Source organism: Phocoena phocoena, chromosome X (assembly GCF_963924675.1).
Source record: "Phocoena phocoena chromosome X, mPhoPho1.1, whole genome shotgun sequence".
In the NCBI taxonomy this organism is placed as follows: Eukaryota; Metazoa; Chordata; class Mammalia; order Artiodactyla; family Phocoenidae; genus Phocoena; species Phocoena phocoena.
In genome coordinates this window covers 66,557,069-66,571,375 of record NC_089240.1, presented here as the reverse complement: position 1 = coordinate 66,571,375, position 14,307 = coordinate 66,557,069, and the positions used below count along the sequence as shown (strand labels likewise).

Sequence of the window (14,307 nt, the reverse complement as noted above, 5' to 3'; positions counted from 1 at the left end):
GGGCTCAGTGTCCTGGAGCTGGTTTCAACATCCTCATGGGAGGATATGGTGCCTTGGGCATCCTGACGCTGGTGCCTTCCCACTAGTGGGTAAGACTTGGTCCCAGGGATACTACCAGCTCCTTGTGTGCAGAGTTAGGACCTGGGGTCTCTGACTATGGTCTGGAGTCCCAGAGATAGTGTCAACTCAATGGTGGGTGGAGCTGGGACCAAGAGGGTCCTTGGGCTAGTTCTGGCCCAATGGGCACAAATGAATCCTGGCATATCTGCCTGCAGTGTGCAGGGGGTCCCAGAGTTGATGTCCACCCACATGTGGGAAGGGCTGGGACCCAAATATCCCAGGGCTAATTCCCATCCCTGGGAGGTAAGGCTGGACCCCAGGGTTAGTGCTGGCCCACTGGTGGGTGGAGCTGGGTCCTGGTTACTCTGGCTCTGGGGTCTTGATTTCACAGACCTGGTGTTGGCCTGTTGTGTGTTGGGCTGGATCTTGTGCGCTGTGGTGAATAAGGCCAAGTCCTTGGAAGCTCAGGGGGTCCTAAATCAGCCAGCCTGTTAGAGGGAAGATCCCAAAATGGTGTTGCCAGCATCAGTGCCCTCATGGTAGGATGAGTTTCCAAAAATAGCTGCTGTCAGTGTCAATGTCCCTAGGGTGAGTCCCAATTGCCTCCTCTCTGGGAGGCTCTCCAAGATCAGCAAGTGGGTCTAACCCAAATTTATTTCAAATTGTTGCTTCTGCCCTGGGTCTCAGAGCTTGTGAGATTTTGTGTGTACCCTTTAAGAGTACAGTCTCTATTTCCCACAGCCCTCCAGCTCTCCTGAAACTAAGCCCGACTGGCCTTGAAAGCCAAACAGTCTAGAGTCTTGTCTTTCTAGTACAGGATCTCTGGGCTGGGGAGCTCAATGTGGGGCTCAGACACTTCCTTCCTTGTGGAGAACCTCTGCCATTGTAATTATTCTCCTGTTTGTGGGTCACCTATCCAGGGGTATGGCTCTTGACTCTACTGTGTCTCCATTTCTCCTACCCATCTTGTTGTGGTTCTTTCTTTACATCTTTAGTTGTAAAATATCTTTTCTGCTAGTGTTCAGGTTGTTCTCATCAATAGTTGCTCTGTAAGTATTTGTAATTTTGGTGTGCCTGTGGAAGGAGTTGAGATCAGGGTCTTCCTACTCTGCCATCTTGGCCACTCCACCTGTGTATAACTTCTTGATAAAGCAAGGATAGTACTGTTCTCCTGTACATTTTTAAATGTGTAAACAATTCATCTATGTTCATGCATTTTCAATTTGCATTTTGTTTCTAGCAGGGGAAGGTGAAAATTTTGGACCTATTGCTGAGGAACAGGGGTGCAATTCATTCTGTTGTTCATCCTTTTGTGTAAATAAAGTTATTTTCTCATATACTCCATAGAACAATATTTCCATTTGGACAGAAAATATAGGCTTTAATTTTTTTTTTTCCAGAAAAATCATATTGAGGATTAAGGGAAGGGAGCCATGTTTCATTAAGGCACTTAAGGGTACCATTATTTTTAAGAAAGATCTTCAAGGTGACATAGATAAACTGATAGAGCATATAGATTATTTTCGGTAATTATTTGATTACATTGTTTTGGAATCATCCATAAATTCGAGAGAGAGTTTGAAGATCCTCCTTCCTATGTTGAATTTCCAAAGCACCATCCTTGCATTTCACACATGACTGAAGAACCAAACTACCATGTTCTGAAAATCCATCACGAAGTTCTGAGGTCACAAAATAATATACAACTGGATCAAAACAGCAATTTAAATTTGCAAGACACAGGGAAATTATGTGGAAAAATAGCGTGCTCTTAATAAAGGACCAGTTTGAAAAGATTCGTTGCTTCACCGTCATAAAGAAAGGGAAGTTGAGGTGGTAGGGTGTGAAACAAACAATGAATACCACTGCACACAACAGGACCATCCACAAAGCCTTTTTTTTCTCTTTGGTATTCTGAGGGGGAACTTGGAATTCCTGTAAAATCTTTCTTGTTCTCCATGTGCAATAAGTAATAATTACAACAGGTAAGACAAACCCTCCAAGTTCAGCTACAGTTACCATGCCAATAGTAGACACCATGCTAGTATGTTGAAGCCCCAAATTGGAAAAGCAGGATTCAGTATTGTAGGCTAATCCAGCATTTCTCAGAATTGGAAGTGGCAAACAGGCAGTCCCCATGATGACCCAGATGGCAGCACTGATGCCCACATCATACCTACGCTTCCAGTCTCTGGCTCTGAAAGGCTTGAGGAGAAAGAAGCACCTCTGAAGGCTGATGCGTGTCAGGAAACAAATGCTGGCATACATGTTGAGATATTTTAGGTAGAAGCACAGCAGGCAAAGGGACCTCTGGAAAGGCCAGTGGTGGCTGATGTAATAGTATATCCGGAGGGGTAAGAACAGCACATGAGCAAGGTCAGCCACAGAGAGGTTGATCATGAAAATGATGGCTTTATTTTTCTTGCTGATGAAGCAGCACAAAACCCACAAGGCTGCACTGTTAACCAGTAGACCAGGGACAAATATGAGGATATAGGTGGTTGCATAGAGAGAGTACTGAAATGACATTTGAAGATCAGTGCACTTTGCTCTTGTACTGTTTGTGCTGTTATTTCCCATCTTGAGAATTTGTATTCCTTCCTTAGGGAAAGCATCAGAATGATAATTTCTGCAGAAAATAGAGAAAAATGGGGTCCAGGGCATATCAGTCCATGTTTGGGTATACAAATGTATTTGTATTCTACAAAAGAGGTATTCAAGTGTGAACTTTCATAAACTCAAAAGGTCTTTTCTATGTAAGGTGAAAATATCTTGCCAATCTACAACTGGATAACAGTACTGTTGAAGATATTTTCAGAACCAAAAAGATCAGTGTTTTGACAATAACTTCAGTCAGGTTGTTCCCTTAGTAGTCAGAGGAAGTAATCAAACTTGCAGAGGTAACCAAAAAGTAAGTCTTCCTGGCAAATAGCCGCCAAACATACATTTCAAAATTCTTGTTTTACATTCAGTTTTACAATTATCTCTATCTGTATTTTCAAAGTTTGAGATCCAGCTTTTCCTATCCTCAATGCTGAGAGAGATAAAACTCAATCTATTTTGAAAGACAACCTTATCAGGGATTACATGACTGCTGAGGTTAGTCGATGAACATTTAGGAATGAAACATGGGATAAAGGTCTGGGGAAGGGCTGGCAGATCACTAGGCCTTGAAAGATAGGGGCTTGGAAAAGATATTACAACTCAGATAAACTTTGTCTCCTTCAGAATTTGGCTGAGGGCACAATTAGTTTTGCTTATATAGCATGGAACTTTCAGAAGCTTCAGTAACTTTAAAGATCTGTATTTATTAACAGAATTACAGTAGCTTCAGACATTCATATTTATTTAGACTATCCTTGCAACTTTTGAAAGCAACTACCAGAATATGTGACAGACTAGAGGGTATCTGGTGGTAGATGCAGCAAAAGGGGCTGCCTCTACTTCAGCTCTAGCTTTCAGGGCAAGTTCAGTGAAAAAGTTATTAATGTGGATGGTTATATTCTTAACAATCATAATTGTTAGAAGTCCTCCCTTCTAGGGAGACAAAAATCCACATCCCTGATATTTCAACCTAGTTCAGCCTACTAGAGCCAAATAAAATAAAGTCTACTCCCTGTTACACATGACACTCTTCAAATATCTAAAGATAGGAATTCTGTCATCTCTCATATCTTCCCTTATCCAGGTTATACGTTCATTCCTAGTATGGCGTCATTCTTTTCCTTGGCTTTCTTTTGGATCAGGACATTTTGCTTTCAGCCAAAAGTCACTACAACACAGCTTATTTTACCCATGGAAAGGAGAGTTAAAGGACCCAAATGTTTGGTATATTAGGAAATATAACTTATGCATTTGATTGCAGAACAAAAGCATAAATGGGATTTTAATACTCTCTTATAATTGTCATCACTTGTAAAAACATTTAGACTGCTTCACAATTATAGAATTAAAAGGAAAATACAACAGACTTAGCATAGCTATTGAAAGCAATATAGAGTCTAAAACAGTGCCTACTCAACCCTAAACACAACCAATTAAAATGTAAAAATCAGAAGGGGAGGAGTCAAGATGGCAGAAGATGAGGACACGGAATTTGTCACTCTTCACGAATACATCTGCAGAGAAAGGACCTTCAGATGGCAGAGAAGTAAGATGTGAAGATCATCTTCCTCCCCACAGATACATCAGAAATACATCTACATGTGGAACAACTCTTACAGAACACCTACTGAATGTTGGCAGAAGACCTCAGACTTCCCAAAAGGCAAGAAACTCCCCACATACATGCGTAGGGCAAAAGAAAAAAGGAGAAAATGGAGATCAAAAGAATAGGGACAGGAACTGCACCTCTGGGAGGGAGCTGTGAAGGAAAAAAAGTGTCCACACACTAAGAAGCCCCTTCACTGGCAGAGATGGGGGATGGGCTGGGGGGAAGCTTTGGAGCCATGGAGGAGAGGGCAGCAACAGGGGTGCAGAGGGCAAAGCAGAGAGATTCCTGCACAAAGAATCAGTGTTGACAAGCACTCACGAGCCTGAGAAGCTTGTCTGCTCACCTGACAGGGTGGTGGGTAGATGGGAGCTGACGCTCGGGCTTCAGAGGTCATGTCCCAGGGAGAAGACTGAGGTTGGCTGCATGAACACAGCCTGAAGGAGGCTAGTGCACCACAGCTAGCCAGGAGGAAGTCCGGGAAAAACTCTGGAACTGCCTAAGAGGCAAGAGAACATATTTTGGGCTGCGTGTGGAGACAGGGTTCAAAGCACGACCTAAATGAGCTCCAGAGATAGGCGCAACCCACGGTTATCAGCACGGACACCAGAGACGGGGATGAAACACTAAGGTTGCTGCTGCAGCCACCAAGAAGCCTGTGTGCAAGCACAGGTCACTATCTACACACACACACCTCCCCACCAGGAGCCTGTGCAGCCTGTCATAGCCAGGGTCCCATGATCCAGAGACAACTTTCCCGGGAGAACACATGGCATGCCTTAGTCTGCTGCAAAGTCGTGCTGGTCTCTGCTACCACATGCTCACCCCACATTCCAATTATAACTACTGTACCCGTCCCTCCCAAAGGCCTGAGTGAGCCAGAGCCCCCTCATCAGCTGCTACTTGAACCCCATCCTGTCTGGGTAGAGAACAGATGCCCGCAGGTGACTGACATGCAGAGGCAGGGCCAAATCCAAAGCTGAACCCCAGAAGATGTGCAAACAAAGAAGCAAAAGGGAAATTTCAACTTTCAGCCTGAGGAGGAGTAGATTAAATCTCCACAATCAACTTGATGTACCCTGAATCTGAGGAAAACCTGAATAGACAATGAATCATTACAAAACTGAGGTGGTAGACTTTGAGAGCAACTATAGAATTGGGGTTTGCTTGCACAATTTAATTTCTTTCTTGTTTTATGTTTATCTTAGTTTAGTATTTAGAGCTTATTATCATTGGTGGATTTGTTTATTGATTTGGTTGCTCTCTCTTTATATATATATATTTTTTTCCTTTTTCTTTTTTTGTGAGTGTGTATGTGTATGCTCCTTTGTGTGATTTTGTTTGTACATCTTTGCTTTTCCCATTTGTCCTACGGTTCTCTCAGTGTTTTTTGTTTTCTTTTTTAGTACAGTTTGTAGTGCTTGTTATCACTGGTGGATTTGTTTATTGGTTTGATTTCCCTCTTGCTTTCTTTCTTCTTTTTTTTATTTTTACTACTTCTTAATTATTTTATTTTTAATAATATTTTTATTTCAATAACTATTTTATTTTATTTATTTTTCTTTCTTTCTTTCTTTTTTCTCCATTTTGCTCAGAGCTGTGTGGCTGACAGTGTCTGGGTGCTCTGACCGGGTGTCAGGCCTGAGCCTCTGGGGTGGGAGATTTGAGTTCAGGACATTGGACCACCAGAGACTTCCTAGCCCCATGTAATATCAAAGGGCAAAAGCTCTCTGACAGATTTCCACCTCAGAGTTAAGACTTTACTCAACAACCAGCAAGCTACAGTGCTGAACAGCCCATACCAAACAACTAGCAACACAGGAACACAAGCCCACCCAGTAGCAGACAGGCTGCCTAAAATCATAAAAAGTTCACAGACACACCAAAACACACCCCCGTTGTGGTTCTGCCCACCAAAAATTCAAGACCCAGCCTAATCCACCAGAGCACAGGCACAAGTCCCCTCCACCAGGAAACCTACACAATCCACTAAACCAACCTTAGCCACTGAAGGCAAACACAAGAAACAATGGGAACTAGGAACCTGCAGCCGGTGAAGTAGAGAAACCAAACACAGGAAGTTAAGCAAAATGAGAAGACAGATAAACACACAGCAGATGAAGGAGCAAGGTAAATACCCACCATACCAAACAAATGAAGAGGAAATAGGAAGTCTACCTGAAAAAGAATTCAGAGTAATGATAGTAAAGATGATGCAAAATCTTGAAAATAGAACAGAGAAAATACAAGAAACGTTTAACCAGGACCTAGAGGAACAAAAGAGTAAACAAATGATGAAAAACAACACAATAAATGAAATTTAAAATTCTCTAGAAGGAATCAGTAGCAAAATAACTGAGGCAGAATAACGGATAAGTGACCTGTAACATAAAATACTGGAAATAACTACTGTAGAGAAGAATAAAGAGAAAAGAATGAAAAGAATGGAGGACAGTCTCAGAGACTTCTGGGACAACAGTAAACACACCAACATTCGAATTATAGGGGCCCCAGAAGAAGAAGAGAAAAAGAAAGGGACTGAGAAAATATGTGAGGAGAATATAGTTGAAAACTTCCCTAATATGGGAAAGGAAATAATTATTCAAGTCCAGGAAGCACAGAGAGTCCCATACAGGATAAATCCAAGGAGAAACATGACAAGACACATATTAATCAAACGATCAAAAACTAAATACAAAGAAAACATATTAAAAGCAGCAAGGGAGGGGACCTTGAAGATGGCAGAAGAGTAAGACGCGGAGATCACCTTCCTCCCTACAGATACACCAGAAATACATCTACACATGGAACAACTCCTACAGAACACCTACTGAAGGCTGGCAGAAGACCTCAGACCTCCCAAAAGGCAAGAAACTCCCCCAAGTACCTGGGTAGGGCAAAAGAGAAAACAGAGACAAAAGAATAGGGATGGCACCTGCACCAGTGGGAGGGAGCTGTGAAGGAGGAAAAGTTTCCACACACTAGGAAGTCCCTTCGCGGGCAGAGACTGCGGGAGGCAGTGCGGAGAGCTTCGGAGCCGTGGAGGAGTGCACAACAAGAGGGGTGCAGAGGGCAAAGCGGGGAGATTCCCGCACAGAGGATCGGTGCCGACCGGGACTCACCAGCTCGAGAGGCTTGTCTACTCACCCGCCGGGGCGGGTGGGGCTGCGAGCTGAGGCTTGGGTTTCGGTTTCAGTCGGAGCGCAGGGAGAGGACTGGGGTTGGTGGCTTGAACGTAGCCTGAAGGGATTAGTGAACCACGGCTAGCTGGGAGGGAGTCCGGGGAAAAGTCTGCACCTGCCGAAGAGGCAAGAGACTTTTTCTTCCCTCTTTGTTTCCTGGTGCGCAAGAGGAGGGGTTTAAGAGCGCTGCTTAAAGGAACTCCAGAGACGGGCGTGAGCCACGGCTAAAAGCGCGGAACCCAGAGACGGGCGCGAGCCGCGGCTAAAAGCACGGACCCCAGGGATGGGCGGGAGCTACTAAGGCTGCTGCTGCCACCACCAAGGGGCCTGTGTGTGAGCACAGGTCACTATCCACACCCCTCTTCCACGGAGCCTGTGCAGCCCGCCACTGCCAGGTTCCAGGGATCCAGGGACAACTTCCCCGGGAGAACACAGGGCGGGCCTCAGGCTGGTGCAACGTCACGCCGGCCTCTGACGCCGCAGGCCCGCCCCGCACGCAGTGCCCCTCCCTCCCCCCCACCCCGGCCTGAGTGCACCAGAGCCCCCGAATCAGCGGCTCCTTTAACCTCGTCCTCTCTGAGCAAAAAACAGACGCCGTCCAGCGACCTACACACAGAGGCAGGGCCAAATCCAAAGCTGATCCCCTGTGAGCTGTGAGAACAAAGAAGAGAAAGGGAAATGTCTCCCAGCAGACTCAGAAGCAGCGGATTAAAGCTCCACAATCAACTTGATGTACCTTCATCTGTGGAATACATGAATAGACAACGAGTCATCCCAAATTGAGGAGGTGGGCTTCGAGAGCAAGATCTATGATTTTTTCCCCTTTTCCTCTTTTTGTGAATGTGTATGTGTATGCTTGTGTGAGATCTTGTCTGTATAGTTTTGCTTCCACCATTTGTCCTAGGGTTCTATCCGTCCATGGTTTTTTTTAAAATTTTTTTCTTAATAATTAATTTTAATAACTTTATTATACTTTACCTTTGTTCTTTCTTTCTTTCTTTCTTGCCTTCCTTCCTTCCCTCCTTTAGACAACAAATCATCCCAAATTGAGGAGGTGGTCTCTGAGAGCAAGATTAATGATTTTTTCCCCTTTACCTTTTTTTGTGAGGGTGTATGTGTATGCTTCTGTGTAAGATTTTGTCTATATAGCTTTGCTTCCAACATTTGTCCTAAGGTTCTATCCATCCCTTTTTTTTTTTCTTTTTCTAAATAATTATTTTTTAATTCAATAACTTTATTATACTTTATTTTACTGTATCTTCTTTCCTTCTGTATTTTTTCCTTCTTTCCCTCCTTCCTGCCTTCCTCCCTCCCTCCCTCCCTCCTTTCTTTCCTTCTTTCCTTCTTTGCTTCTTTCTCTCTTTCTTTCTTTCTTCCCTCCTTTCTTCCATCCTTCCCTCCTTTATTTCTTTCTTTCTTCATACTTCTACTAATTCTCTCTACTTTTTCTCCCTTTTATTCTGAGCTGTGGAGATGAAAGGCTCTTGGTGCTCCAGCCAAGAGTCAGGGCTCTGCCTCTGAGGTAGGAGAGCCAACTTCAGGACACTGGTCAACAAGAGACCTCCCAGCTCCACATAATATCAAATGGTGAAAATCTCCCAGAGACCTCCATCTTAATACCAGCACCCAGCTTCACTCAACGACCAGCAAGCCACAGTGCTGAACAACTTATGCCAAACAACTAGCAAAACAGGAACACAAACCCACCCATGAGCAGAGAGGCTGCCTAAAATCATAATAAGGCCACAGACACCCCAAAACACACCACCAGACATGAACCTGCCCACTAGAGAGACAAGATCCAGCCTCATCCACCACAACACAGGCACTAGTCCCCTCCACCAGGAAGCCTACACAACCCACTGAACCAACCTTAGCCACTGGAGACAGACATCAAAAACAGCAGGAACTATGAACCTGCAGCCTGAAAAAAGGAAACCCCAAACACAGTAAGATAAGCAAAAAGAGAAGACAGAAAAACACACAGCAGATAAAGGAGCAAGATAAAAATGCACCAGACCTAACAAATGAAGAGGAAATAGGCAGTCTACCTGAAAAAGAATTCAGAATAATGATAGTAAGGATGGTCCGAAATCTTGGAAATAGAATGGACAAAATGCAAGAAACAGTTAACAAGGACCTAGAAGAAATAAAGATGAAACAAGCAACGATGAACAACACAATAAATGAAATTAAAAGTCCTCTAGATGGGATCAATAGCAGAATAACTGAGGCAGAAGAACGGATAAGTGACCTGGAAGATAAAATAGTGGAAATAACTACTGCAGAGCAGAATAAAGAAAAAAGAATGAAAAGAACTGAGGACAGTCTCAGAGACCTCTGGGACAACATTAAATGCACCAGTATTCGAATTATAGGAGTTCCAGAAGAAGAAGAGAAAAAGAAAGGGAGTGATAAAATACTTGAAGAGATTATAGTTGAAAACTTCCCTAATATGGGAAAGGAAATAGTTAATCAAGTCCAGGAAGCACACAGAGTCCCATACAGGATAAATCCAAGGAGAAATATGCCAAGACACATATTAATCAAACTGTCAAAAATTAAATACAAAGAAAGTATATTAAAAGCAGCAAGGGAAAAACAACAAATAACACACAAGGGAATCCCTATAAGGTTAACAGCTGATCTCTCAGCAGAAACCCTACAAGCAACAAGGGAGTGGCATGATATACTTAAAGTGATGAAGGAGAAAAACCTGCAACCAAGACTACTCTACCCAGCAAGGATCTCATTCAGATTTGATGGAGAAATTAATACCTTTACAGACAAGCAAAAGCTGAGAGAGTTCAGCACCACCAAACCAGCTTTACAACAAATGCTAAAGGAACTTCTCTTGACAAGAAACACAAGAGAAGGAACAGACCTATAATAACGAACCCAAAACAATTTAGTAAATGGGAATAGGAACATACATATCGATAATTACCTTAAATGTAAATGGACTAAATGCTCCCACCAAAAGACACAGATTGGCTGAATGGATACAAAAACAAGACTCTTACATATGCTGTCTACAAGAGACCCACTTCAGACCTAGAGACACATACAGACTGAAAGTAAGGGGATGGAAAAAGATATTTCATGCAAATGGAAACCAAAAGAAAGCTGGAGTAGCAATTCTCATATCAGACAAAATAGACTTTAAAATAGGGACTATTAGAAGAGACAAAGAAGGACACTACATAATGATCAAGGGATTGATCCAAGAAGATATAACAATTGTAAATACTTATGCACCCAACATAGGAGCATCTCAATACATAAGGCAAATACTAAAAGCCATAAAAGGGGAAATCGACAGTAACACATTCATAGTAGGGGGCTTTAACACTCCACTTTCACCCATGGACAGATCATCCAAAATGAAAATTAATAAGGAAACACAAGATTTAAATGATACATTAAACAAGATGGACTTAATTGATATTTATAGGACACTCCAACCAAAAACAACAGAATACACATTTTTCTCAAGTGCTCATGGAACATTCTCCAGGATAGATCATATCTTGGGCCACAAATCAAGCCTTGGTAAATTTAAGAAAATTGAAATTGTATCAAGTATCTTTTCCGACCACAATGCTGTGAGATTAGATATCAATTACAGGAAAAGATCTGTAAAAAATACAAACACATGCAGGCTAAACAATATATTATTAATAACGAAGATATCACTGAAGAAATCAAAGAGGAAATTAAAAAAATACCTAGAAACAGATGACAATGGAGACACGACGACACAAAACATCTGGGACGCAGTAAAAGCAGTTCTAAGAGGGAAGTTTATAGCAATACAATCCTACCTCAAGAAACAAGAAAACCTCAAATAAACAACTTAACTTTATACCTAAAGCAACTAGAGAAAAGAAAAACAAGAACCAAAAAAAGTTTAGTAGAAGGAAAGAAATCATAAAGATCAGAGCAGAAATAAATGAAATAAGAACAGAGAAAACAGTAGCAATGATCAATAAAACTAAAACTTTGTCCTTTGAAAAGATAAACAAACTTGATAAACATTTAGCCAGATTCATCAAGGAAAGAAGGGAGAGGACTCAAATCAGTAAAATTAGAAATGAAAAAGGAGAAGTTACAACTGACACTGCAGAAATACAAAGGACCAAAAGAGACTACTACAAGCAAATATACACCAAGAAAAAAAAAATTAGATAGCCTGGAAGAAACAGACAAATTCTTAGAAAAGTACAACCTTCCTAGAATGAACCAGAAATAGAAAATATGAAGAGACCAGGCACAAGCACTGAAAATGAAACTGTGATGAAAAATCTTCCAGTAATCAAAAGTCCAGGACCAGATGGCTTCACGGGATAATTCTATCAAACAGTTAGAGAAGAGCTAACACCTATCCTTCTCATAAGCTTCAAAAAAATTGCAGAATGAGGAATATGTCCAGACTCATTTTACAAGTCTGCCATCACCCTGATACCAAAACCAGACAAAGATATCACAAAAAAATAAAATTACCAGACAACATCACTGATGAACATACATGCAAATCCTCAACAAAATACTACCAAACCAGATCCAACAACACAATAAAAGGATCATACCCCATGATCGGGTGTGATTTATCCCAGGGATGCAAGGATTCTTCAACATACTCAAATCAATCAATGAGATACACCATTTTAACAAATGGCGGAATAAAAACCATATGATTATCTCAATAGATACAGAAAATGGGCATAGATGGAACCTACCTCAACATAATAAAGGCCATATATGACAAACCCACAGCAAGCATTATTCTCGATGGTGAAAAACTGAAAGCATTTCCTCTAGGGTCAGGAACAAGACAAGGGTGTCCACTCTCGCCACTGTTGTTCAATATAGCTTTGGAAGTCTTAGTAATAGCAATCAGAGAAGAAAAAGAAATGAAAGGAATCCAGATTGGAAAAGAAGAAGTAAAACTGTTTGCAGATCACATGATACTATACATAAGAAATCCTAAAGATGCCATCAGAAAACTACTAGAGCAAATCAATGAATTTAGTAAAGTCACAGGATACAAAATTAAGGCACAGATATCTCTTGCATTCCTATACACTAATGATGAAAAACCTGAAAGAGAAATTAAGGAAACACTCCAATTTACCACTGCAACAAAAAGAGTAAAATACCTAGGAATAAATGTACCTAAGGAGACAAAAGACCTGTATGTAGAAAACTATGACACTGATGAAAGAAATTAAAGATGATAAAAACAGTTGGAGAGATATACCATGTTCTTGGATTGGAAGAGTCAACATTGTGAAAATGACTATACTACCCAAAGCAATCTACAGATTCAATGCAATCCCTATCAAACTACCAATGTCATTTTTCACAGAACTACAATGAAAAATTTCACCATTTGTATGGAAACGCAAAAGACCCTGAATAGACAAAGCAATCATGAGAAAGAAAAATGGAGCTGGAGGAATCAGGCTCCCTGAGTTCAGACTATACTGCAAAGCTACAGTAATCAAGACAGTAAGGTACTGGCCCAAAAATAGAAATATAGATCAATGGAACAGGATGGAAAGCCCAGAGATAAACACACACACCTATTGTCACCTAATATGACAAAGGAGGCAACAACATACAATGGAGAAAAGACATCCTCTTCAATAAGTGGTGCTAGGAAAATTGGACAGCTCCCTGTAAAATAATGAAATTAAAGTACTCCCTAACAGTATTCACAAAATGAAACTCAAAATGGATTAAAGACCTAAATGTAAGGCCAGACACTATAAAACTCTTTGAGGAAATCATATGCAGAACACTGACATAAATCACAGCAAAATCTTTTTTGACCCAGTTCCTAGAGTAATGAAAATAAATACAAATATAAACAAATGGGACCTAATGAAACTTAATTGCCTTTGCACAGCAAAGAAACCATAAACAAGATGAAAATACAGCCCTCAGAATGAGAGATAATATTAGCAAGTGAAACAAGGGACAAATGATTACTTTCCAAAATATATAAACAGCTCATGAAACTCAATAGCATAAGAAACAGACAAACCAGTCAAACTATGGGTGGAAGACCTAAACAGACATTTCTCCAAAGCGCACATACAGGTGGCCAAAAAGCACACGAAAAGATGCTTAACATCACTAATTATTAGAGAAATGCAAATCAAAACTACAATGAGGTATCACCTCACAGCAGTCAGAATAGCCATCATCAAAAAATCTACAAACAATAAATGCTGGAGAGGGTGTGGAGAAAAGGGAACCCTCTTGCACTGTTGGTGGATATAGCCACTACTGAGAACAGTACGGAGGTTCCTTAAAAAACTAAAAATAGAACTACCACTTGACCTAGCACTCCCACTACTGGGCATATACCCAGGAGAACCATAATTCAAAAAGACATGCAATAATAAAAAAAAAAATACACATGCACCACAATGTTCGTTGCAGCACTATTTACAGTAGTGAAGATACAGAAGCAACTTAAATGTTCATCAGCGGAGGAATGGATAAAGAAGTTATGGTATATATACACAATGGAATATTACTCAGCTATAAAGGGGAATGAAATTGGGTTATTTGTAGAGACGTGATGGACCTAGAGACTGTCATACAGGGTGAAGTAATTCAAAAAGAGAAAAACAAATATCGTATGTTAACACATACATGTGGAATCTTGAAAAATGGTATAAATGATCTGATTTGCAAAGCAGAAATAAAGACACAGATATGGAGAACAAATGTATGGATACCCAGGGCAAAGGGAGGTGGGTGGGAGGAATTGGGAGTTTGTGATTTACACATATACACTCTTGATACTATGTATAAAATTCATAACTAATGAGAACCTACTGT

General features: G+C 41.1%; 1 protein-coding gene across 1 annotated transcript; it reads right to left on the bottom strand.

Annotated features, from left to right (window-relative positions):
• Window positions 1-1,614: 1,614 nt before the first annotated feature.
• LOC136142888 (putative P2Y purinoceptor 10) lies at window positions 1,615-2,640 on the bottom strand. Its single transcript, XM_065901188.1, has one exon. It carries the CDS (start codon window positions 2,638-2,640, stop codon window positions 1,615-1,617), a length of 1,026 nt encoding a protein of 341 aa, XP_065757260.1.
• Between the last annotated feature and the right edge of the window lie 11,667 nt (window positions 2,641-14,307).